We start from the raw sequence: 27,244 nt of genomic DNA on the forward strand, positions 1-27,244 counted from the left end.
CTACTGGTCATGGGAGTAGGCAGGGGGGGCAGGAGGGGGCAACTGCTCCCCCTAGAAGCAAAAAATTAATGTATTTTACAGACCATAACTCCAAAAACTGAAGTGGAAAGGACTTTGCTTTAGCAAGAGCAGCTAAGTCTCTGCTTGCTGGGGGGGGGGACACACAGCTGTAACAAAAACACATCAAATAAATAAAGCAAAGTGGCTACCAGTAGTTAAGCAGTTAAGACAATGGAGCAGATATCCCCAGGCAATATTCAATAGCTGACCACTTCACCCTATTGTTCTTCAGTGGGAGTTGTTAATGAGCATTCAGGAATCGCATTAAGAGTTCTATTGACGATTTAATGAGGGTGCAGATTATTCAATTTGACTAAGGTGGCTCTGCAAGGCTAAAAGGAAGTGAATAAGAAAGGGGGGGGCTGTAGCTTTGACAGACACAGTGGTGTTTATAAAAAGCAGTGGTGTTCCAGTCTGCCCCTCCTCCTGCATCTGTATACTGTAAATCAGGGGTGGCCACCTCCCAAGAGACTCTGATCTACTCACAGAGTTTAAAACTGGGAGTGATCTACCCCCTTTTGGGGGGTTCAGGTCAAAGCTGTTGAGTTTTTTTAAGGAAGGGAAGCCCTGTTTTGGGGGGTTTAGGTCAAACTTGTTGAGCTTCTTTTAGGAGGGAGGGAGGCCCATTTTTGTTTAGGGCTTCAGGTCATAGTTCAACTTTTTTTAGGGAGGAGGAAAATTTTGGGTGAGCTTTTTTTAGGGGTGCCAGTGACCTACCAGTGATCTACCACAGACATCCAGTGATCTACTGGTAGATCACAATCTACCTGTTGGACGTGCCTGCTGTAAATCAAGCAGAGAGAAAGCTGCTTACAAGGCTCCTGTACAGGCGTACCGGTATCTTCCTCTTGCTGCAGAGTTCCAGCATCACAGCGTCACCCAGAGGCACCCACAAATATGAGTTATCCCTCTCTCTATTTCTTCCTTCCTTCCCTCCCTCTTCCATCCTTAATAAAATACGGGGGGGGCAGATAAGCCCCACATAGAAAGCCCATCAACATGGGGGGATGACTCTTTCAAATATGGTATTTACCAGTAATTGGGGGGGGGGGGAGGCACCTAGGCCTCTAGGAGTTGGTTGCTATGCCTAGGAGTAGGACAATTCAAGAAAGCAGAATGATGCATATGCTATGGTAATATATCAATAGAATCATAGAATTGTAGTCGGAAGGGACCACAAGGGTCATCTAGTCCAACCCCCTGCAATGCAAGAATTTTTTCCTAAGGTGGGGTTTGAACCCACAACATGGTTGAAATATTATGCTGATATGCAGCAACGCCTTGGAGCCGTCGTGGCTGCGGCCGTGCCTTGCCTTGCCCTCGCCCGCCCTGCCACCCCCTCTCGCCTGCCCGACCCTCCCGTCCTCTCCAGCCAAGCAGGGTAGCCGCCAACGCTGCCAGCCCCAGAAGCACAAGGTGGCCGCTGCCGCTGCCGCCACGATGTCCTCAGGCCCGCTGGCCCTGTAGCCCCGTCCACATTCCCACTTTGTGGCCCCTCCCCTCCCATGCCTTGGCCTCGCCCCTGAACGACCATGGCTTGCCCCCCCCCTAGTTTTGATCCTGGCTACGCCCCTGCTGAGTGCAAAAGCACTTTGCCTGCCAAAAACCCTCCAACATTAAGAAGCAGAGGTTCTCCTGTTAATTAGAGCATACCTAACTGGACTAAAGCACAGGCGTGAGCTAGAAGAGATGAGATCCTAAACTGTGGAACAAAACCAACTTTAAGGTTTGAACTTGAGAGAAGACTTCATTTGATAACAGCAACAACCGGGGGAAAGATAGGCATAATATTTTACAGGAAGAAACACCACAGACAGAATAATTGCCACACACTGGAAGAACCAGGCTATAGCCTGAGTGCCTCACTTGTAGTTTTATAAATCATTTAATGTGTCAACACAAATAGAAGTTTTTAATATTGCAGTTGTTGTACAAGGGATTAATATTTTGACTAGAATGCAATGGAAATTAATAAGATTTTGGAATGCAGAAATAAAGCAAGTAATCAAGCCATCAATTCTAGCAGGTGGGGGGGCCACCTTATTTAAATTATATAATTTGGTATTTGAACAATTGGTATTGATAATTGTATTATAAATTGGTATTGTTATGATGAGGCTATTATTGGATTCTAATTGAAAACTAATAAAAATTATTATTAAAAAAACAGAAAACAAATGCCTGTGATTCTGTGATCTCATTTGTAATTTACAAGCAGCCCCCCATTTAAGTGGGGGTCATGTTCTGAGGCACCGCACACGGTGAAATCACATATAATCGAAACCCATTGAAAAAGTCCGCAACCCCCCCCCATTCCACTCCTGCCCTGCCCCACCCCCACCCCTTTTAGTGATGTTTCTTCAGTGCTGGCTTTATGACATTTCCAGGTTACTTCCGGGTTCCGCATGACGTGCGTATACACAGCCATACACATATTGAAAGTGTGTACTTGTAGAGGAATATACTGCAAAGGGCTGATTATACTACAGTTCGTGCCTGCAGATATTTATTCTCAAATGAAGCTAGATTGGAGCATTCTAAACAATAACTATGAAGTGACATATACATACATATGCATTTGTTATAGCTAAAATCTGCCACTGTTTGAAAGAATTGAAGGCAAAGGAAGAAAAGATTCCACACTAGCATCCCTTGATCTATCTGACCTGAGGAGAAGGTTGCAGAAGATCAAAGCTATATGGCGTGTCAGATAAACTGCTGCTCTCACCAAATTTGTTTCCTCATAAGTCAACAATATTGCTGTGCCACATGGCCTATATGAAATATGCAATTCAAAAGCCCCACTTACTCACTGAATACAGTGAAACTCATTTCCCAGTAAACCAGTGGTTCCCAACCCTTTTTTGGACATGCCCCACCAAAGCATCTCTAAAATCCTGATGCTTCCCCCCCCCCCCGGGTGACATATAATTCTTATCATTCAAAAAGTGAACTCCTATTCGCGTGGAGGCAGCCTAAAAGACCACTCACTGTTAATAACTCACTCTCAAATTGCCCCCCATAAAAATCAAATTGCCCCCCTGTGGGGCGTATGCCCAGAGCCGTAGCTAGGTGATCTTGCACCCCTGGCAGAACCGTCCAGATTATGCCCCCTAGCCATGGACAAATTAGCTCTTCTTTCTGCCTCTCCAGCAACCCCCCCCCATTCAATTCACCCTCTATTTAAAACCATTTCTTATGAGGCAATAATCAATATTTATATTTATGTACATATTTTTAGCCTATTTTGCAAAAAAAAAAAAACAATCTCCTGCGCCCCTGGCGGGGCCTCACCTCACCCCCCCCCCCAGCTATGATCCTGTGTGGGCCCCACATTGGGAACCATGGCAGTAAACCATTCTCGGACTACACTGTTACAACACAGAGATCACCCTCACAACTAAACAATAATTGGAAAATAAAGACTTCACATTTATCCAGTCAAACTACATGCTAAGTTTATAATATCATTTCCCCAAGCCTACGGCACCCACAAAATACAAGAACAGCCTCACTCGCTGTACATGGGTCATGATTCATTTTTCAAAACTGGTGTGACGAGGCATTGTGAACTTAAACCACTAAACGTGAAACAAATTTAATACACTCCATCACTTTGTTCTTGGTAGCCACGCAGGAGGTAGGTATTTAAGAATGATCCAGGTGGCCCCCAGAAATGTGGGCAGGGCAAGGGCTTTAAGCCAGTGGGAAACTGTAGCAGGTTGGGGAGAGTCTTCTATGACCCGTGTCTTCAGGGGCTTGAGAACTCGGTCCCACTGGGTCAGGATTGCACCTCTGGCTTCCCCCCACTTTCCAGGTCCAGTCAGGCGGTACTGATAAGAAGTGCAGGGGCCAAATAAAACCATCCAGGCTAGTTTGGGGTCTGATAGGAAAAGCAATGGCACATTGGGCTTCACGCCCAAGCAAGCAGCAATTTCATCCATGTAGGAGACGAAACTCGTCTTGGTTTTGTCTTTCTTGCTGGAAAGAATACCCCTAAAGTGGAAAAGAAATTGGAAGAATGTCAAACTTCTAAGGCCCAGTAAGCACAATTCACCTGTTTTGTAGCCCCCGCCCCTGCCCCCCCCCAGGTGACTGTAGTACTATTCCGTCTGATCACAGGAGCCTTCAAGATACACGGGGGGGGGGGGGGCTGGGTGTGTGCATGGACCAGCTCCACCCCCTTGTATCCTGCGCACCAGGCAGGCCCTCTTCTCTCCTCCGACGCTTGCTTGTTTAGTGTAGAGGCTGGAGGCCGTTTGAAGCCTCCTCAAGACTGGGAACTCCGATAATGTTGTTGCTGTTGTTGTTGTTGTTGTTGTTGTTGTTGTTGTTGTTGTTGTTGTTGTTGTTGTTATGTGAAGTTTCTGATTGCACAAAGGCAAATGTGGTTAGAAGCCCCTTTTAGACAAACCCAGGAATGTTAGGGGCAGAGGAAGCAGGGCCCAGTGTTATGGGGTGCTGGAGGTGAGGGCAACATGCCGGAGAACTTTACTTGTCATTTTTTCTAGTAGTTAGGCTGAGAGGAGCAACTTGCCCATTGCCTTGATGGCTGAGGAAATGATTTGAACCTAGGTGCTCACCAACAAATTTCAACAGCCTAGCATTATGCCAAGTATTTCCCAATTTGACCTTTATCTCAAAAATAGCAATTTTAGAGGGCTGTTTTTTCCAGCCGATGCTGTTGCTTCAGTGACTGGTATCTCTCTTTCCTTATCATTTCTTCTCTAGTTATCCTAGTCAATCAGAGACCACTGCTAAATGTAATCATGCTGGGATGCGATGGAGCTAATCAAATACAGTGGTGCCTCACTAGACGAATTTAATTCGTTCCACAGGTCTTTTCTTATAACGAAAAATTCGTCTAGCGAATCCCATAGGAATGCATTGAAATTTTTTTGAAATTTTTTTGCCCATAGGAACACATTAATTGAATTTCAATGCATTCCTATGGGAAACCGCGATTCGCTAGACCAGCGTTTCTCAACCGCTGTTCCGCGGCACACTAGTGTGCCGCGAGACGCTGGCTGGTGTGCCGCGACGTGCGGCGACGAGAAGGGCGATTTGCATTGTCACGTGCCTGGCGGCCGCCAATAAACAACACTGACCCGCCAGAAAGGAAGCCGGCCGGGTCACGTGACAATGCAAATCGCCCTTCTCGTCGCCGCACGTCGTGGCAAAATTTAGACAAACTAAACTAAAATTTAGACAAACTTAAAGAAGCTGGCTGGATGAGCTCAACCTGAAACTTGCTGAGCAAAGGATTGTGCTGGCAGAGAAATCAGCGGCCTGTGAAGCCTTATTACAGGAGATTGCAACCAACACAGCAATTGGCAAGTGTTTCTTACAGTCATAATTATATAGTCAATATAGGGCGGCACAGAGTTAAAAATTTTAACTTTTTTAATGGTGGTGTGCCTCGTTATTTTTTTCATGGAACAAGTGTGCCTTGGCCCAAAAAAGGTTGAGAAACACTGCGCTAGATGAATTTTTCGTAAAACGCATTCGTCTAGCGAGGCAACCTCCGCTAGAAAAAACCTTTCGTTAAGCAGAAATTTTGTTAAGCAGGGCATCCGTTAAGCGAGGCACCACTGTATGCTGCTGCTAGCATAGAATAAAAAAAGGGTGAAAACAATGGTCCACCAATTTATTGAATTCGTTTCTAATTCAATGGGGTAAGTAAAGCCCATTAGAGGAGGGGCAATGCTGAAGCCCCTGGCTTGCTTTTGATGAAGCTTTTTTTTACCTCCCTCTATTGGTTCTGCAGTATTCCAGCTGCTCACCCAGTAAGCTTCATGGCCTCTCAAGTCCTAGTGCAACACTCTAACCACTACAGCACACTGCCTCCCTGCTTCTGCTATGAGGCAGCTACATAAATTAAGAAGGTATAAATATGGGGAAAGGAAACGTCACTTGGAGAAGGATCTGAAAGATTTCCCTTGAAGCTTGAATTTGTTTCATTCTGGATTGTTTTATTTGATGCTTTAATGTGTTGTAAACTGCTTTGAGATTTTTTTCCTTAAAATATAAAGTGGTATCGAAATGAAATTATTATTATTAGTAGTAGTAGTAGTAGTGGTAGTAGTAAACCCCTATGATAAGAAAACCAGGGGTGGATCTAGACACAGAGGGGGGAAACGCTATAAGTAAGTCAGAAATTAGGTCATTATAACAAAAGAAAGAAATCTCTATGGAAAACCGTGTTTTACAATTTTCTGCTCTCTGGTGCCATCTCGTGTTGTATGTTTATAGCATCTTCAAATCACTGTATCTTTACTAATGTCTTCTTCTTCTCTGGCGATCACTCATAGCCGAGTAAGATTGTCTTCCATAAACAGCTGAGTCCCAGGTCATTCCTTATTAACAAAGCAGCAAATACTCAGAATATTGCTCAGAAGTATACAGGGCTGCCCAGACTGTCCCAGTGGCCCAGTTTGTGAGGGTGCAGCTTGAATGCCTTTCTGATATATGTCTGAACAGCAAATGAACTTCTTCCTGTTTGATGCCAAATGAAGTTCACTCACTGCATTAGGTTCAGCATCTGGGTTCAGGTGAGAAGTCTGGTCATCTGTTTCTTGGAATGGAATCCCCAGTTTATCTTATTGATAATGCTGCCTTTCCCCCATTTCTCACCCACAACATTTTAGCATCAAGGAATCAAAAAGGGAAAGGGAAAGGGAGACCAGTTGTACAATCTGCTCGTTTTTCTCATCTTGCTCCTCATAAAAACATTACTGCTCCTTATGGCCAAATCAGGCACAAGGATGATAATGATGACCATGTATTTTCTGCTCAGTGGCTGGACAAAGACTGGGAATTCAAGTGTGGTGGAAACTCTTCTTTAACCACATGATGGCACTATTTTCATGGATGAAAAACTTCTAGAGAGCAGCCAATCAGAGCAGGAGCAGCAAAAGGGACGAAGTGAAAGAGGTCTCTTTAATCACCTGAAGGTTTCTAAAAATTTAATCCATGTTGTATGGGACCTTAGCATGTTGTTTCTGAAAATGGGTAAATGGGGTAGCAGCAAATATCTGGGGAGGGAGGTGCCTGATATCCTTCACTACTCTTTGAAGTCATCTCTGAACCTCCCAAAAGCATGAGCAAAGCTTTTTCTTCTTTTCTGCCATAAAATCTCAGTTCTGTTTTTTTATTCACAGACATATCAGCAAATTCAGGTGGTGCAGTTAAAGTTGATTGGGAAACAAACCAGTCTCTCTCCACTCCCAAAATCAAGTCATTGTTTTAAGGTGTGCCATTCTTAGATTTGGTTGGATTTGCAAGTTAAAGTGTTCATTATGTGCATATTGCCTCTGATGTGTTATGGATCCAAAAAATGGACTATGACATAGAGAAACATGAACAGCTTAAGAACAACACAGCAGGCCATGGAACGTGCAATTTTAGGAATATCATTAAAAGGTAGAAAAATTAGTAATTGGATACAACAAAAATCAAAAGTTATGGATGTAGTGGAAAAGGCCTTGAAGTGGATATATGCAGGACATTTGGCAAGAGGCCAATGGAATAAAGCAAAGTTAATTTGGAGACTCTATAATTTTAAAAGTCCAAGGGGATGACCACCTTTGTGGTCCACTTGCCTTTCCTCCACTCTTTCCAGGCCTGCAAAAACCTGCTCTTTAAAGCTCAATCAGAGCAAACAGCAACCCATGGAAAACCCAAATTGATGTTTGCCCCGATTCAGCTTTAAAGAGCTGGTTTTCATGGGGGGGGGAGGAAAACGCTTGCACACAGAGCCTTAAGGCATGGAGCTTTGTGTAGGAAAAGCACAGCAAAAGGTAAGTGTGGATAAGCCCTGAATGATTACAGTAATACAACATGCACAATAATATATAGCATTTCATACTTTTTAAGAAGTGTGTTCTTCCTTTTAGCAACTTCATTGATCATTCTGCTCATTGGAGGGAGCTCACTTGACCCTGAGTATGAGAAAGAAAATGGCAAATATGAACTTTTGTATTTCAGCCAATAAAAGGAAAGTACACTTGCTGCTTTGATTCAAGTCAGCATGGGTTTCTGAAAAATAGGTCATGTCAGACTAATCTGATCTCATTTTTTGACAGAGTCACAAGCTTGGTAGATGAAGGGAACGCTGTGGATGTAGCCTATCTTGATTTCAGCAAGGCCTTTGACAAGGTGCCCCATGATACAGTATTGTTGGAAAGAAGATAGTAAAATGCGGGCTAGACAATGCTGTCATTCAGTGGATTTGTAACTGGCTGACTGACCGAACCCAAAGGGTGCTCATCAATGACTCCTCTTCATCCTGGAGAGAAGTGACTAGTGGGGTGCCACAGGGTTCTGTCTTGGGCCCAGTCTTATTCAACATCTTTATCAATGACTTGGATGATGGGCTTGAGGGCATCCTGAGCAAGTTTACAGATGACACCAAATTGGGAGGGGTGGCTAATGCCCCAGAGGACAGGATCACACTTTAGAATGACCTTAACAGATTAGAGAACTGGGCCAAAGCAAACAAGATGAATTTTAACAGGGAGAAATGTAAAGTACTACACTTGGGCAAAAAAAAAATGAAAGGCACAAATACAGGATGGGTGACACCTGGCTTGAGAGCAGCACATGTGAAAAGGATCTAGGAGTCTTGGTAGACCACAACCTTGACATGAGTCAGCAGTGTGATGCAGCAGCTAAAAAAGCCAATGCAATTCTGGGCTGCATCAATAGGAGTATAGCATCTAGATCAAGAGAAGTAATAGTACCACTGTTCTGGTCAGACCTCACCTGGAGTACTGTGTCCAGTTCTGGGCACCACAGTTCAAGAAGGATACTGACAAGCTGGAACGTGTCCAGAAGAGGGCAACCAAAATGGTCAAAGGCCTGGAAACGATGCCTTATGAGGAACGGCTTAGGGAGCTAGGTATGTTTAGCCTGGAGAAGAGAAGGTTAAGGGGTGATATGATAGCCATGTTCAAATATATAAAAGGATGTCATATATAAGAGGGTGAAAGGTTGTTTTCTGCTACTCCAGAGAAGTGGACACGGATCAATGGATTCAAGCTACAAGAAAGAAGATTCCACCTAAACATTAGGAAGAACTTCCTGACAGTAAGAGCTGTTCGACAGTGGAATTTGCTGCCAAGGAATGTGGTGGAGTCTCCTTCTTTGGAGGTCTTTAAGCGGAGGCTTGACAGTCATCTGCCAGGAAAGCTTTTATGGTGTTTCCTGCTTGGCAGGGGGTTGGACTGGATGGCCCTTGTGGTCTTTTCCAACTCTATGATTCTATGATTCTAAGTGTGACTAGCCCAAGGTCACCCAGCAGCTGCATGTGGAGGAGTGGAGACGCGAACCCGGTTCACCAGATTATGAGTCCACTGCTCTTAACCACTACACCACACTGGCTCTCCTTGGTTCAACCCAGCAGGGCTCTTGTGTGTTTTTTAGTTTTTAATCTGGCACACATGAAACTATTTAAAGGCCAAATTACCCAAATTAATCATATGTTTACCCCATCCTTATGCAAAGCAGGAGTGGTGCATGATCTGATGTTAGCATCAACAGGTCACAGGGTAGGAGGAGTGCCAACTATTTCCTCTCCTTCCTACCTTGTTACAATTGCTGTTTCATTAAATGTTGTTGTGCTTCCCCTTGGTGTAAACTGGAAACTGACAATAAAATTATTCATTCATACCATTAAATACCCTTGTGATCCAACGTGCCTGAAGTTCCACTGCTGGCAGAATGGCTCCAGTTACTGCTACAAAGCCAACAAAAGCCAATGTGGGCTTTTCTAGGTGAGGAGGAAAGATCTGCTTATACAGAGATGTGCTGCTCCTGCAGGCATCACGGAGAGACTCTTCCAGAAAGGGAAATGTGGCAGAGTAGCCAGTTGCAAAGATGACTGTGTCTATATTCTCTTCTACTGTTTCATCTTCAAAGATGGCAGAGGTGTCTGTAAACCTCTTCACATTTGGCTTTACCATCACAGCTCCACAGAGGATACAGCTAGGCAGCTCATCGTTCAAAATTAAAGATGTCCATGAACTGCTAAATAGAGGAAAGTGGAAAGAAACACCATTAGTCCATATGTGACTACCAGCTACGTATCCCTCTTTACCAAGGTCAATTCCTACTACACCACTGAGAGATGATAGGCATGCCTGTTAAATATGTTGTTGGTGTGTACAAGAATTCTTCTGGTTTCCTCCCTAACCCTGACCTTTACAAGTTGAATCTCACATACCCTCCAACATTTCTCCAAAGCAGGGGTTCCCAACAAAATTTTCTCGAGGACCCCTCATCGAGCCGCTATTGTGACAAGGACCCCCATTAATTCCTAATCCTGAAATTAAAAAGTGAGAGCCAAATTAAGAGTCTTTTTATATTTTATATTTATACATTTTTTACAGTTCTTCTTCATCTGTAGGCCTTTGTCGTTTTAACGAACCACTTTTTAACCAACGGTCCATTTTTAACTATGCGAACTGTAGCTTCCGCGAAAAACAACGCTTTGTTTACAAACTCTACTGTTTTGCAAAGAGGCAGCGCGCGCCAGGGAGGAGGGAGTGGAATGGAGAAGAAAGGGTACCTGCGCAGTAGCGCACAAATGAAGGCGACGCGCGCAAAGCACCTTGGGGAGGTGAGCGTTAGTAGAATGCGCGCGCTGCCTCTTTGCAAAACAGTAGAGTTTGTAAAGCGCCACCTAACGGCATACAGCAGAACTACTGCCTCTATCTAATTCTAGTTTTGCGCTAGACTCTGCTCATGCAGGAAGCGGCCAAAACAAAAAATCTGTTATCATACGAAATATATTTAATATATTTTTTATTCTAATAGCATCTTGCGGACCCCTCTGGCATAGCTCGCGGACCCCTGGGGGTCCGCGGACCACCTGTTGGGGACCACTGCTCCAAAGAAAATAGGGACATCCTAAGGAAAAGTGTGACATTCTGGGATCCAATCAGAAACCAGGATGGCTTCTCTAAATCAGGGACATCTCTGGGAAATAGGGACACTTGGAGGGTCTGATCTCTGAGGAAGAAGGAGCGGATGCATGGAATTTATTTATTTCTTTGTTAGAGTTGCATATCGCCCTTTATCTGAAGATATCAGGGCGGCTCACAGCATAAAAATACAAAATGAGAACACAAAATATGTAATAAAACAAAATAAACCAATACCCCCCCCAACACATTATCTAATCAGCTCAAAGCCTGGTTATGGCAAGCCAGAGGGACATTGCTGCTGCCATGAGTGGGGAAGAAAGACCTGCTCCCTACTGCAAGGTCCATTTCCACCTGGCCTGGAGGGCGGGGCCACACTTACCCTGAACAGCTCAAAGAGCAGGCATCCCCAAACTCCGGCCCTCCAGATGTTTTGGACTACAATTCCCATCTTCCCCAACCACTGGTCCTGTTAGCTAGGGATCATGGGAGTTGTAGGCCAAAACATCTGGAGGGCCGCAGTTTGGGGATGCCTGTCCTAAACCCTCTTTGTCACCTTTGGCTCCTGGGAAGCCAGAGGGACATTGCTGGAACAACTTGGGTAGGAGCCATTTGGCTAAAATGTTTTAAAATATTTCAAATGGTTTTAATTTTGGGTCCTCTGTTTGGGTTGGGGTTGGTTAAATGTTTAGTTGGGGTTGGCAGTTATTTTAATTTGGGCATAACTATAAACTATTGTTATTGTTGTTATTATTATTATAGATTAATGTTTTCACCTGCCGCCGCCTCAAGGTATATGATGAAGCCGCCAGGCAATTGGGTGGAAGAGGTGAATGCCCATGGTCGATAAATTCCCATAAAACTCCCTGAAATGGTGGGAGCTCTTGGCAGCCAGCCAAGCTGAGGTCAGCGTCTATTTGGGCTTTTGACAGCATCTTGTTCCATTGCTCAGCCTACTGAGATTTAAGTGTAAGCGTTTATGTTAATTAGCTGTATAAGATAGTGTTTCTTGTTTTCTTACCTTCTGAGCCATTTTTATCTGTGTAATTATTTGAAGTTTTTCTCTCTTGTATAGTTTTGTTTCTGTAAAGTGTGTGTATGATTTTATGAAATTTGTTCTGGTCTAAGAATCATAGAATCATAGAGTTGGAAGAGACCACAAGGGCCACCCAGTCCAACCCCCTGCCAAGCAGGAAAGACCATCAAAGCATTCTGGACATATGCCTGTCAAGCCTCTGCTTAAAGACCTCCAAAGAAGGAGACTCCACCACACTCCTTGGTAGCAAATTCCACTGCCGAACAGCTCTTACTGTCAGGAAGTTCTTCCTAATGTTGAGGTGGAATCTTCTTTCTTGTAGTTTGAATCCATTGCTCTGGAGCAGCAGAAAACAACCTTTCTTCCTCCTCTAAGGTCCTGGACCCTTTAATTTTAGCCACGCCTTTCGGAGCAAGGGTCGTCCACTACAGCAGGTATCCTTATTTGGGATTTGATTGTTCAGTAGAGGCAGGTGCTGCCAGACCACCACCTTCCCCAGTTACCATAAATATTTTCATAGTAAAACTGCCTGACACTTTTTGTTAAATGTTGCTTGTGAAGCACTTTACATTCTACCTCTTCAACTCACTGTTGGACTTTCCTTGGAATGATACTTGCTGGAAATAAGGGACTGGTAAGCACTCTTTGGTACCTTCGTGAGAACATGGACCTCTGCATACCTTTGTCACGCCTTACAAGAAGCCACTGGTTCTCCTTTCGCACTGGTTCTAATGCTCAGTCTATATGCTTCAATGCTTTAGAGACGAAAGTTCAGCAAAGCTTCGTATGACAAGAATCACACTCTAGGGCAGACATGTCCAAAGTCCATTTTGGGGGCCCACCGGTCGGTTTAATCCGGCCCCTGTGGAAGTTTATTTTCTGGGGTAAAATCCTTAAAAAACACCTCAATAACTTCAATCCTAAAAAAAGGTCAACAAATTTGGTTGGCCCTCATGACCCTTCACTTCATCAAATCTGGCCCTCTTTGGAAAAAAGTTGCAGCGCTGGGGTTGCAGCGCTCATCTTGCTCTATAGGCCGAGGGAGCTGGCATTTGTCCGCAGACAGCTTCCGGGTCATGTGGCCAGCATGACAAAGCTGCTTCTGGCGAACCAGAGCAGCGCACGGAAACGCTGTTTACCTTCCCGCCAGAGCAGTACCTATTTATCTACTTGCACTTTGATGTGCTTTCGAACTGCTAGGTGGGCAGGAGCAGGGACCGAGCAACAGGAGCTCACCCCATTGCAGGGATTCAAACCGCTGACCTGATCAGCAAGCCCTAGACTCTGTGGTTTAACCCACAGCGCCACCTAGGTCCCATATGACAAACTTAGTTGGTCTCTAAGGTGCTACTGGAAGGAATTTTTTTTATTTTGTTTCGACTACGTCAGACCAACACGGCTACCTACCTGTAACTGGTAGATACCTAGTTACTGTGCACTGTTCCAGTTACAGTGAGCTTTCAGCAAAATGATCTTCTTTGTAGAAGTAGCTCATAGAAACAAGAAGTGAGCTCCTTGACAATATGTATGTGCCTTGACAACTGTAGCTAGTGATGCTGAAGAAGAGAAATTTGCTCAAAAAGCATTGGGAAATGAACCCCCCCCCCTAGATACTGTCCACCCATTGAGGTTAATTACTACTTAAGAATGCTAGTCTCAGAAACTTCAGTCTCTGTAAGCAGGCCATTCTTGTTTGCACATTCTTAATTCGGAAGATTACCTTTTAACAGGGATCAAGCCATAGTTCTCATGGTTAAACCATTGATTGAACTTCTTTGCCCTTAGCTTGTTTATGGTGCCTTCTGGAAGCAGCTTTTCAATTAACCCATTAAAGTGAGTTGTCCAGGCCATGTCAACGGGCCAGCCAGCTTCTGAAACACGACTTAGCACCCAGGCTCCACTTCTGGTGCTGAGGAAGACCTGAAGAGGATTCAAAGTGAAGAAGCAGATGATTTGAGAGCATGTGAGAACTGGTCTGATGGAGTGGCAACGAGGCCAAGGACCAAAGGTTGGCCAGCTCCTTTTGATATTGCTCACACAATATCATTATCTTAATAGCAAAAGTAACTCCTCAGGAAATAGCAATGAGCTGATGAGGTAGCAGACCAAGATCATACCAAGAGCCATTCCATATGTCCTTTGCATTGTGCATTCATGAGTATTTGTGCTCATAATAGTATTGGGGCAGTTATATCTGATCCTGCTTTCAATACTGTTTGTTCCTGAAGAAGTTTCAGGGCGGACACCACATTTCCAATCAGTGCATGATGTCCTGTAATTTCCTGCTGAAATCCTTCAACTTTTTATACCACAAATGTTGAAATGCAAATGCCCCCCTAGAGGGCAATAATGCAGCAACATTGGGGAAGCATCGCAGAACTAAAAGTGGAATGGGGTGCAGACTAGGGAATGCAACAAATGGACTCTCTACAGACCCCTCAAAGTGGAAGAAGCACCAGAGAGCTGGGGAGAGGCTCGAAGGCCACCTTTCTCCTCTTAGCTACCCCACCAATAAAAATCAAGCCAAGAGCACGTTCCATCTGGCCTCTGTGTGGAGAAGCATCACATCTGGTGTTTCCTGACATGATACTTAAGGTCAGTGGTGGAAGCAGTACCAGAGTGCGGAAGATCATGTCCCACCACCAAGACCCTTCCAGAGTTTAGTATGAATTGCATCCTCTGCTGTAAAAGCTGATCAACATCCCATACCCTTTTAAAATGTGGCTCTTTTGCAGGAGGTATTATTGGGTTATTCTTTTTATTTTTATTTTATATACTGATATATTTTTATGTGAACCGCCCTGATACCTTCGGGTATAGGGCAGTATATAAATTCAATAATAATAATAATAATAATAATCTGCCTTGAGGATCATTTAGATCAGCCTCCCCCAACCTGGTGACCTCCAGCCAACATTTGCACCCTACAATAAAATCACATGGCTCCCCACAAAGGATCCTGGGAACTGTAGCTTGCACACCATGGTTGGCTGTGAAGCACGGTGGCTAAGAGATGGGAACCGTCATGAATCAAGGAGTCCTAAGTTTAAATCTTGCCTTTACCATGAACCCACTTAAGCAAGCTGCTTCTTTCAACCTCAACACACCAAATCCCATTTGTAACATGGGAATAATAATAATGATCTACCTTACAAGGCTGTTAGTTAGTTCCCGACCCCATAAAATTTCTACAGCACTTGATTGTAAAAACCACCACCACCCTCAAAGCAGTTTACAAAAACACTAAGGCAACAAAATTACTGGTAGAAATAATTAAAAACCACTTTAAAAGGCTGTTGTAAGGGCTAAACTTGAAAGCACTCTATCAATATGTTATTCTTCTATTATTATTGCTCCAGGGTGATGATGTGATTGTATCTCCCACTCAAGACTGAAATAACCTCAGCACTTATTTCTCCATAAAGGATGGTGGTACCTTTGCAGCCGTGCGGCTGATCTCAGTCGCAAGGTCCCCTCCAGTGTTGCCAGCACCAACTACAAGGACGTTTTGCCCTTCAAACCCTTTTTGATCTCTGTATTCCCAGCTATGTAAGTAGCGACCTTTGAAGTTTTCAATCCCTGAGGGAAAAAAAGAGGAAATGCTTTAATACCCTTATTTCACAAGGGATTTCCCACTGGATAATAGGTCTCTTAGCTGCTGCTCAGCACAGTGCCGGATGTATACAGGTTTCTTATGATATCCATGTATCAAAGTGAAATATACTCGGAGTCGAGAGTGAATTTCATGCTCTTTATTCAGCTCATATTCATCAAGGAGAAGAAGAGAAGACGAATGGCTCTTTTCCCAAAACCATCTGCTTATATACATTATTTACACAATGGGCCTTGCGTGATTGGCTACTTCAGGGCTACACCTGTGGGCCAATTATATTGTGGATTGACTTCTGCCTGCAGCCTGATTGGCTGCTCCTACAGGCCAATCAGGTAGCAGATTCACTTCTGCCAGCCGCCTGATTGGCTGCTCCAGCAGGCCAATCAGGTTGCGGATTCACTTCCACCTGGAGTTGGATTGGGTAGCTCCCGCTGATTCTGAATCCTATTGTTCTAGGATTCAGCTCAGTACATAACACCCCTCCCCTCTAAGTTCCAGTCCTGCCCGGGAAGTTGCATTCGTAGTCCCCAAGGTCTGCTGGCCGCCTCCGTGTGCGTTGTGGCCTGGGGTGTTCCTTGGTCAGGGGTTCTGGTTCTGGCTCGTGTTCCGAGGCTGCTGGCTGTGCCGGGGCTGTCTGGTCTGGCGCCACTGAACCACTAGGTTGTGACTCTGGTTCCGGTGTCCTTCCAGCCTCGGGGCGCCCCTCTGTGCCTACTGCTTCTGCTTCCCCTGCCCACCCCTCTCGCTCTACAGGCCTCACTGCCCTGCTGTCCCCTTGGGACCCCTCTGTCCCGCTCTCCTCCCGGGTTCCTCCTGGGAATCGTCGCCGTAGCTGGTCGCAGTGGCGGCGCCAACATTGCCCCCCTTCTGTTAGTACCTCGTACGACACGGGACCGGTCACCTTGGTGACTGTGGCGGGTACCCATGCTGGGCCTGCCCCAAAATTCTTTGCATACACTGGGTCCTGGGCCACAAATGTCCGGGGGTTCCTGCCTTTCCCCACCACTACCTCATCCTGAGCTCTGTCGGGGTGAAGTCGGTCCAGTCTAGTTGCAAGGCGCCGGCCCATGAGTAGTTCAGCTGGGCTCCGGCCCGTCGTTGTGCTTGGGGTGCTGTGCTGTGCTAGAAGAAATGCGGCAAGGCGGTATTCCCAGTCCCCTTGTGTTATGCGGCGGAGGCTGTCCTTGGTGGTCCGCACCATGCGCTCCGCTTGGCCATTGGTGGCAGGGTGGAATGGTGCTGAGCGGATGTGGCGGATGGCGTTCTGCGCTGTGAAGGTCTGGAACTCCTCTGACGTGAATGCGGTTCCATTGTCCGAGACGAGGGTGTCAGGGAGCCCGTGGGTTGCAAACAGCTTACGTAGTACCCGGATGGCTGCCGCCGTAGAAGTGGACGGTACCAGTGCGACCTCCAGCCATTTGGTGTAGGAATCCACCACTATGAAGAATGTTTTTCCCTGGAAGGGGCCAGCGAAGTCCACGTGCAAGCGTGACCATGGATGTCGGGCGGACTCCCAGGGCTGGACTGGGGCCCTTGGGGGATCCGGGCGGGATTCTTGGCAGGTCTGGCAGTGTTGGACCCAGGCCTCTATCTCTCTGTCAATCCCCGGCCACCACACATAACTCCTGGCAAGGGCCTTCATCCTCACTACCCCTGGGTGTGTCTCGTGTAGGGCTGTGAGGACCCTTTTGCGGAGGGGCTGGGGAACAACAACCCTGCTTCCCCATAACAGGCACCCCTTGTGGGCCGACAGTTCATGTTTGCGGTTTGTGTAGCCAGCGAATTCTGGCCCGGGGCTGCTGCTGGGCCATCCTCGCCACACCCAGTCCAGGACCCGGGAGATGACCCTATCTTTTGTGGAATGGTGCGCAACTTCTTGTGCCTGAATGGGTCGGTCGGGAAGCAGCTCCAGGGTCATAACCTCTTGCGCAGGCGCTGGGTCGGGGCCTGTTTCTGGTAGTGGTAGCCTGCTGAGGGCATCTGCGTGGCCCATCGCCTTCCCAGGGCGGTGGATTAGTGCATACTGGTAGCCGGCAAGGAAAATTGACCACCTGAGGACACGTGGAGACAACACTTGGGGGGTCTACTTCTCGGGGGCAAACAGGCCAAGCAACGGCTTGTGGTCAGTCACTATGGTAAAGGGCCGCCCGTACAAGAAATCATGGAATTTTGTTACGCCCTTCACGATTGCCAGACCCTCCTTGTCAATCTGTGAGTAGTTTCGTTCGGCTGCAGCAAGCGTCTGGGAGAAGTATGCCACCGGCACCTCTCTTCCATCCGGGAGTTGGTGTCCCAGGACAGCACCGATGCCATAGGGAGAGGCGTCGCATGCCAGCACCACTGGCAGCCTCTCGTCGAAGTGTGCCAAGACCGAGTTTGAGACGAGCAAGTCCTTGACTGCCTGGAATGCGGCCCTTTGTCGCTGGCCCCACACCCAAGGGGCCCTTTTATCTAGGAGTCTGTGTAGGGGCTCCGCTACCGCTGCCTTATGGGGAAGGAAGGCATGGTAAAAGTTCAATAGTCCCAAGAATGACTGAAGTTCGGGCTTGCTCTTGGGCGCTGGGGCCTCACAAATGGCCCGTACCTTGTCACCGGTTGGATGGACCCCTTCTGCGTCCACCTTAAATCCCAGAAAGTCCACCTGCGGCACTCCCAGTAAACACTTTTCCCGCTTCACCTTGAGGCCCGCCGTCTGGAAACGGTGCAGGACGGAGCGGAGGCGGTCCTCAAATTCCTCTGGTGTGGGCCCGGCGATCAGTACATCATCGAAGAAGGGGGTGACGCCAGGAATCCCTTTAAGGAGAGAGTCCATTAGATTCTGGAATATGCCTGGTGCCACGCTAACGCCAAATTGCAGCCGCTTTACTCTGAATGCCCCTCTGTGCGTCACAATCGTCTGAGCCTCTGCTGTGGCTTCGTCCACAGGCAACTGTTGATACGCTTGGGCCAAGTCCAGTTTGCCAAAGATTTTTGACCCAGCCAGGGTGGCGAGGACATGGCTGACCACTGGCACTGGGTATGCATGGGCCGTGAGAGCCTTGTTTATGGTGCATTTGTAGTCTGCACAGATGCGGACCGAACCGTTAGGCTTGACGGGTGTGACAATTGGAGTTTCCCAGGGGGCGTTGGGCACCGGCTCCAGCACTCCTTGCTCCACGAGCCGGTCCAATTCCTCGTCTATGCGGGGTTTCAGGGCGAACGGGACCCGGCGGGCCTTGTGCCTGATGGGTCGTACAGCGGGGTCTAGCTGTAGGGCAATGGGGGGTCCTGTATATCGTCCCAATGCCCCATCGAAAACCCCTGGAAACTCTTTGCATATGGCGTCCACGTCCACTTGTAAGCTAGTGCGGTTCACCCCAGTAACGGCTAGCCCCAGAGGTCCAAACCATGCCAGTCCCAGTAAGCTAACGTAGGGGCCCTTAACTACCAGCAAGTCCAATTGTTGCTTTCGCCCTCGATATTGCACCCTGAAGGTCCCCACCCCCATTGTAGGGACCTTACGTTTCTGGAAGTCCCGGAGGGTGAATGGGGCCGGCCTTAGTTTGGGACCCCCATTAGGGCACAGTTCCCTTAATGTTCGGGCCGAGATTATGGATAGAGTTGAACCCGTGTCCAGCTCCATGCGGCATGGGGCTCCCTCTATCTGTACCTCTATATAAATTTTCTCTGTGCTGGGATGGGGCAACTGGAATACCTGGTAGTCCGTGATCTCCGTCGAGTTGCCTTGGTGCATGGTGCTGTGTGACCTGGGGCTCCTGGGTCGGTCATCTGATGCTTGTCGACGGGTGAGTCGAGCCCGACACACCCGGGCGATGTGTCCCAATTTTCTGCACTGCCTGCACTCTGCGTTGCGGAAACGACAGGTCCTCCTCTCGTGGTTCTCCCCGCAGCTTGCACAGTTCCCTCCTTCTCGTCGAGGCTGCTGTGGTGTGTGTGCTGCTTGAGTGCGCCGCTGTACTCGGTGTACTTCCTCCCTGTCAGATTCGGATTCGTCGGTGAGGTCTTCGTGGTAGACCCTCGGTTGGGATGGCGGGGCCGGTCGTGCCTCTTGCGTTGACCTCTCGGCGGCTTCGGTTGCCAGGGCTTCCTCCAGAGCAATCTGGAACGTGAGGTCTTTTTTGGCGTAGAGGCGTCGTTGCAACATCTCGTCCCTCAGGCCACCGACGAGGCGGTCACGAAGCATGTTCTCCAACTCTGAGAAGTTGCATAACCGGGCGGCTTGGCGGAGGGAGGTCACAAACCCAGTTATGGTTTCCCCCGGGGCTTGCCGCTTTGCGTAGAAGGCATTTCGGCAAGCTACCACCGAGGGCTGTGGTGAAAAGTGCTCCTTCAGCCGTTCCATTATTGTTTTGTAAGAGACGGTAGCGACATCTCTAGGTGCAAGGAGAGCCCGGGCGATTTCAAACGTCTCCTCTCCACAAACGCTGAAGAATGTCGCCCTCTTCATGGCATCGTTGGTGACTTCTTTCGCTTGCAGGAGGAAGTTGAAACGGGCGGCGTACCCTTCCCAGTCTCCTGATGCTGGTTTGAATGGCAAGAAGCTGCTGTCGGTTGCCATTCTGGGTTCCTTGGGTCCTGGAGCTGAAGCCTGGATGCACGGTGCGATGCAGCGGTGCAGCAGGTGGCGGTGCTGCGGTGCAGTGCGTGGTGGCGGTCAGCTCAGCAGGATCCCATCCTCGTCGCCAGTGAAATATACTCGGAGTCGAGAGTGAATTTCATGCTCTTTATTCAGCTCATATTCATCAAGGAGAAGAAGAGAAGACGAATGGCTCTTTTCCCAAAACCATCTGCTTATATACATTATTTACACAATGGGCCTTGCGTGATTGGCTACTTCAGGGCTACACCTGTGGGCCAATTATATTGTGGATTGACTTCTGCCTGCAGCCTGATTGGCTGCTCCTACAGGCCAATCAGGTAGCAGATTCACTTCTGCCAGCCGCCTGATTGGCTGCTCCAGCAGGCCAATCAGGTTGCGGATTCACTTCCACCTGGAGTTGGATTGGGTAGCTCCCGCTGATTCTGAATCCTATTGTTCTAGGATTCAGCTCAGTACATAACACAAAGGCTGTCAGCCGAGAGAGCTAAGGGGAAACTCCGAGGCAAGATACCATCTGAATCCAACTATTGGGCTGATTGGACAAGGACTCAAGGAGATTGTCAAACTCTTATAGAGGATTAAAAAATAATAATCCATGGTCTGTCAACAGCTATCATCCATAAAAGCTAAACGGATCCTTCATGTTCAGATGCAGTATATCTCAGAGGCTGGGGATTAAAAAAAAGTTAGGAAGGCCTTTAAGCTCATGCCCTGTTTGTGTGAGTTTTTCAGAGATATTTAGATGTCCTCTGTTGGAAACAGTAGAAACATTTTCAAATTTACCAGCAGAAACATCAAATCTTCTCAGATGTAAAGGGCAGTCTTAATTCAAATGGCAACTTTCTCCTTGCAATTGTAATTACCAGCTGCTTGTGATTATTTCATTAGGGCTTGTGTGGGAGACATAGCTGCCAAGTTATCCCTTTTTTTAAGGGATTTTCCATTATGCTGAATAGGCTTCCTCGTGAGAAAAGGGAAAACTTGGCAGCTATGGTGGGAGAACTTCCCTGTTGATTATGCCCTGTGGGTCAGGTGTGCCTTCTGTTCTGCCACCCTTAAAGGTAAAGGGACCCCTGACCGTTAGGTCCAGTCGCGGACAACTCTGAGGTTGCGGCGCTCATCTCGCTTTACTGGCCGAGGGAGCCGGCATACAGCTTTCGGGTCATGTGGTCAGCATGACAAAGCCGCTTCTGGCAAACCAGAGCAGCACACGGAAACACCGTTTACCTTCTCGTTTACCTTCCCACTTTATCTACTTGCACTTTGACATGCTTTCGAACTGCTAGGTTGGCAGGAGCAGGGACCGAGCAATGGGAGCTCACCCCATCGTGGGGATTCGAACCACTAACCTGATCAGCAAGCCCTAGGCTCTGTGGTTTAACCCACAGCACCACCTGCATCCCTTCGGCCACTCTTAATGGACTTCAATTCCACTGCCTGATGACAGGCCAACCTCTGGTACCAGTCAGACATGGCACTGTAACACTTTTCTATCAATGATTTAAGAGAAAAGTTTCACGGTACGGTTAATTCCTTGGACTGAAGGTACCAGATATTCTGAGATTTTAGTACACATCTCTTTTTTTCTGAGGAGAGAGTGCTAGCTTATGTGTTGTTTCAGGTAATGCATTCAAAACACACCTGGGAAAGAATCCAATGGAAGATTGATCTCTGCATATTGGCCACTGCAAACCATTACGCCATCAAAGATTTCTGATGTCTGCTGCCCATGAGTCTCCGTCTCAACCACCCATTGACCAGTGGCTGTGAAATGGGGGTGTTTTCTGATGCTGCATACGGTGGTCTTGTAAAAGCAAAAGCAAAAAAACAAAAAAAGAAGAAAGCAACTCAAATTATGCATGCTAGGCTTGTCCACACTTTTGCCTGTTCTGTGCCTAGAAAGTGCACAGGTCAAAGTGGTTTTCCTCTTGAACTATGCTGTTGTGATAGCTTGCACGGCATTAAATCCCTAACAGATAATTACATATGAAGGAAGGGTGGGGAGAGCAGTCAATGATTTGAAGTTCTAGATTTCAATGTGCAACTGTACCTATGTCATAATTTTTGTAAAAATGAGAAAATTAAAAAAAGAAAATAGGGTGCAAAAAAATCTGTTTTATGTAAGGACAGAATCAAGAAAAGAACTGTAGAGTTGGAAGGGATAAATGAGATACTGTATATAGAAACCAAAAATAAATAATAAATAAACAATGAGTTATCCAAAATGTTTATTATTTCTAAAGGCACCAGGCAAGGATGTCTGCTATCACAGCTTCTCTTCACTACAATACTGGAAACATTATTTAAAGCAATTAGAGTAGAGTTACCAGACGTCCCGAGACAAATCCCATCCCCGGAATGTCCCCGGATTTCATCTAACACAGCAGCGGCAGTCTCAGCAGCTGGCTCTGGAGTCTGGCTGGCTTCAGGAGCTGCTCGGAAGTCCCTATATCAGTGATGGCGAACCTATGACACACGTGTCAGACGTGACACGCAGAGCCCTCACTGCTGGCACACACCCCATCGGCCCATTCGCGCTGTTGTTGTTGGTTTCCCCCCCCCCATTTGTTCTCCCGCTCCTCCTACAGCTTGTCTCCGCTAGAGCTTGTCTCCGCTGTTAGAACCCGGATCCTTTTGTTGTTGTTGTTGTTGTTGTTGCTGGTAACCAGAGATTGTTTTTTAACCCTTTCTGTGCTGTTTTTTTCCCCTGGAGCTTTGGCAGACTATGATTGGGTGTAACAGCGTTCGTTTTTTAACCCGTTCTGTGCTGGATTTTCTGGCGCTTTGGCAGACTATGTCGGTGCTGCGTGTTAGTTCCAGCGAAGGTATTATTCGTCATTTATTTCTGTTCTCTTTCCCCCCCCCCAAAAAAAACAAAGCAACTTTTTCACCCCCCAAAAAAACCTCCAAAACAGCTCCCCCCCAAAAGCTCAACAACTCTGGGCACTTTGTGATAAATAAGGGTTTTTTGGTTTGGTTTGGTTAAATAATTAGCTTTTGGTTTATTAAATACAGTTATATATTACAATTATACATTTTTGTTATTTGAACTATAAATATTGCGAAATTATGGTGTTTTTTTTCTCGAAGTGACACACCACCCGAGATATGCTTGGTTTTATGGCAAATTTTGACACACCAAGCTCAAAAGGTTGCCCATCACTGCCCTATATGATGGTGGTGCAGGGGCTCTAAGATGCAGCTTCCGGGCTGCCTCCACCTTCCCTGACCCCAGCTGTTAAGGGAGGCTTCACGCTGCCTACCAGAGCTTGTGTGCAAGCAGGAGGGGGCAGGGATCTCTCAGTTAGGCAGTGTGAAGCCTCCCTTCCCAGCTGAGGGATCTCCGCCCCCTCCTGCTTGCACGCAAGTAGGAGTTGGAATGGGGCTGCTCCGATGGGAAGGGAGGCATTGCGTTGCCCGAGCCTCACCTCTGCCCCGCTCACTCTCGGCCTTCCTTCTCAGCCTTCCATGCCTGACCCACCACCACCGCTTCCCCATCACCACCACCACTGAAGAACCAACAACTCAGGGGCTGCCCAGGCTCATGGAGAAAGGAGGTAGAAGCCTCAGAGGAAGGGGAAATGTGGCGGTTGAGGTCAAGGTGGAGGCCGACCCTTTGCCACCGCCATCGCTGCAGCATCAACGTCCCAAACGTGTAGTATTTATTTATTTAAAGTGTCCGCGGATTCATTGAAAAAAATCTGGTAACCTTAATTTAGAGAGGGGTCAAAAATAAAAGGAGTTAGGTTGGGCAGAGATCTTACAAATTAAAGGTTTTTGCTGATGATTAACGACAGAAAACCCAACAGAAAGTACAATAGAAACATTGGAAAAATTAAATGAATTTGGTCAGGTATCAGGTTTTAAATTGAACAAAGATAAAAACCAAATTATTAGTGAAAAACATGGCAGAACAAGAAAGACTAGAGTTAGAAAAGATGACAGGATTAAAAATAACAAACAAAGCAAAATATCTAGGAATTTGGATTACGGCAAAGAATATAAACTCATGCAACAATACCGTAATTATACCAAAACATGGAAGGAAAGAAAAACAGAATTGGAAACTTGGAGGAGGCTAAATTTGTCCTTATGGGGAAGAATATCCACAATTAAGATGACCGTGCTGCAGAAAATGTTGTACCTCTTTCAAACAATACCAATAACAAATGGCTTAATTTGTTTGAAAGATTGGCAGAAAAACCTGGCAAGATTTATCTGGCAGGGTAAAAAGCCGAGGATTAAGTTTAAATTGTTAACGGAAGTAAAAGATAGAGGAGCGTTCGTACTGCCAGACCTCAAATTATATTACGAGGCTGTGTGTCTAGTATGGCTCAAAGAATGGATAATATTAAAAAATGACAATATACTAGACATTGAAAGCTGGGACAACAGGTTCAGCTGGCATGGTTATTTAGGATACAATAAAGTCAAAAGGCATAGAGGATTCCTTAACCATATAATAAGGAGATCGCTTTTTGCAGTATGGGAAAGAAATAAAAAACTATTAGAACCAAAAAACCCTTGGTGGTCGAGGCAATCACAGTGAAAAAGAAAAATATGGAAACTAATTGGCCGACTGATAAAGCAATAATAGAATAAGAAAATAACCAATTAAAACTTAAAAGATATGAAGAACTCAAGCAGACAGGGATGAATTGGCTACAATATTACCACCTAAATGAAATCTTTAAATCAGATTTTTAAAAAAACAGATTTGTTACAAAGATATCAGATCTAGAAAAATAATTAATATTAAATAATAGAAAGACACTATCAAAAACATATAGACTATTATTAGATTGGAATCTGAAAGATGAAGAAGTAAAGGAAGTGGAAGTATAAAAACTGCAAAGAGCTAGAGGGAAGTCAAAAGAAAGCAAATAAGGGACACAACAGAGGAACAGGAAAAACGTGAAAAGTAGAAAAATAAGGCAAATTCTGTCCAGGAACTTTGTGTATAGGTATATAAAATATGGTTTGTAGTCCAGGAATGATTTTGTGTAATGGAAAAAACGTTTGTTGTTTGTTTTTTCCTTAATTTCTTTTCTTTTCTCTTCCTTTCCTTCTCTGTCATTTTTTTTTGTGGAGCTTATATTTTTATTTTCCATTATTTATATTTGTTTTGGTTGTGGATTGTATAGTTGATTGTTTTTTATTTGTAAAATGAATAAAGCATTTTAAATTAAAAAAGAAAAGGAAGGGACCTTGAAGGTCATCTAGTCCAACCCCCTGCAATGCAGGAGGAGAGCCTTAGAACGGATGGAGCACTCTTTGGCCCTGTTCCTTGCAAAATACCTGCCTGCTAATTTCCCCCTCACCTGGAAGCGTATGTAGTCAAGAAGGTAGAAATGCTTCGCATATGCCTGGAGGTACTCGAGGAGCGCAGAGTGGCGCAGGTAGTTGGGGCAATCTTCTGGGAACGGAAAATCACTGAAGCAGGTCATTTCCTTGGAGGTATTGGTCAGAACCGATCTATAAACACCAACTCTTCCCTTTTGAGGTGTTTCCTGTGTGACAGAGCGGTTACACAGTAACTAAGATGCCAAAGTAAGCCATTTGCACTGCGAAATTACACTGGTTTCAACTAACTTCAAAGTGAGAAGGGTCATAGAATAGCGGCAGAGCATCTGCTTTGCCTACAGAAGATCACTGGGCAGAACCCTGACACCTGAGCACTGCTGCCAGTCACTGCAGACAAAGGTTCTCACTTTGTATAGAGCAGCTTCCTAGGCTCTTAATATCAACAACAAACAACAACAACAACAACAACAACAACAACAACAACAACAACAACAAACACCTGTGGGTTAGAGTTTTGACAAGACATTGATAACTTTCTGTTAGCAATCCTTGGCAATAAGGTGGGTCAACGATGCCACCAGATTCCAACTTGTTAGGACTTTGCAAAGCCAGCGTCTGCTGAAAGGAGGCACAAAACAGGATTCCTCTGATTCTGGTGGAGAACAAAAAAATGTACATGTGTTTTCATGCATTCGAAATGTGTAGCTGAATGAAGCTTGGGTGCGGGGGAGGAAGCAGGATTATGCAAACCGTTCTTGCCCCTAATTTACACATGTTCACTCAAGGTGTCAGTAGAAGTTGCTCGAGTACAACTGTTCTTTTACAGAGTTCCCAGCTGCATGGAAAGTAACTTACCTGTGCACGTTCTGTTCTGACCTTCAGATGAACGAAGGGTGGGAACTGTGCATGCAGTCCAGTTTCCCCACATGGTCAGTCTACACAGGTGGAGAGTATGAAAAGCCTAATGTCAAAACAAAATGTGGAAATCTGCTTCCACGGCAGGTTTACCACACTACTGATGTACACCTGTACCCACTTTGAAGCAAGGCCACTGTCTCTTACGTGCATACATTCCTGTAGCAGAATGCCATCACTTTCTTTAAAGCTTTAAATTGAGTTTATGCCACTTACTGTGAATTGCCAAAGTCCTCCGATGCCATCGCTCTTCTCAAAGCACGTTGGCTCCAGCCCTTCATCCAGGCAGCATTTGATGGAGGCCAGTCCACTCACACCTGCTCCAACAATTGCCACTCTTTGCACCATGGCCCAGTCTGGTGTCAGGAAAGAAAGTTCTCGGCACACGAGAAAGTTAGTTAACAAGTTATTTCTTCAGCATACAAGAAAAGTGCAAAGGTCACTGTTTTGCACTGCATGACTCATGCTTCCTGTAAATCACAGGAATGTTGGATGAGCTGGTTTTTCCAATACCAGTAACTGTTCCTAGGTGTATGTATTTGTCAATCCTAGCAGTCAGGTTAACAAAGCAGCGCTATTCACTTTGGTGTGTTTGAGTGCTGTGTATTTCCCATTGCTAGCAAGCAGTCTGACTCTTACCTTCCCACAGAATGGTCACACTCACTGTGACCGAGCGACACACTTCCATAAATTATGAGACAAAAGCATAACCAATATTCAGCAAAATATATCAGGTAGTTAAAATAAGCACAAGCAAATAACATTCATGTCCCAAAGTATGCATTTCTATGCCT

The 27,244-nt window shown here is 46.1% G+C and overlaps 1 protein-coding gene across 3 annotated transcripts; it reads right to left on the minus strand.

The window, feature by feature from the left end:
• Nucleotides 1-2,553: 2,553 nt before the first annotated feature.
• Nucleotides 2,554-26,879, minus strand: LOC118089249 (flavin-containing monooxygenase 4). Of its 3 annotated transcripts, XM_088673622.1 has the most exons (9): nucleotides 26,667-26,814; nucleotides 26,391-26,470; nucleotides 25,553-25,741; nucleotides 21,873-22,035; nucleotides 15,455-15,597; nucleotides 13,739-13,938; nucleotides 9,731-10,086; nucleotides 7,928-8,000; nucleotides 2,554-4,056 (listed from the first exon to the last, which is right to left on the minus strand). In XM_088673622.1, exons 3-9 carry the CDS (start codon nucleotides 25,676-25,678, stop codon nucleotides 3,672-3,674), a joined length of 1,446 nt encoding a protein of 481 aa, XP_088529748.1. In that variant the 5' UTR covers nucleotides 25,679-25,741; nucleotides 26,391-26,470; nucleotides 26,667-26,814; the 3' UTR covers nucleotides 2,554-3,671. The 3 variants fall into 3 exon arrangements, with proteins under 3 accessions (XP_088529748.1, XP_060132539.1, XP_060132538.1); XM_060276556.2 differs by lacking the exon at nucleotides 26,391-26,470 and having other exon boundaries at nucleotides 9,731-10,083; nucleotides 26,667-26,879; XM_060276555.2 differs by lacking the exon at nucleotides 26,391-26,470 and having other exon boundaries at nucleotides 26,667-26,879.
• Nucleotides 26,880-27,244: the final 365 nt, after the last annotated feature.

The sequence above is a fragment of the Zootoca vivipara genome, chromosome 7 (assembly GCF_965207765.1).
Source record: "Zootoca vivipara chromosome 7, rZooViv2.hap1.1, whole genome shotgun sequence".
In the NCBI taxonomy this organism is placed as follows: domain Eukaryota; kingdom Metazoa; phylum Chordata; class Lepidosauria; order Squamata; family Lacertidae; genus Zootoca; species Zootoca vivipara.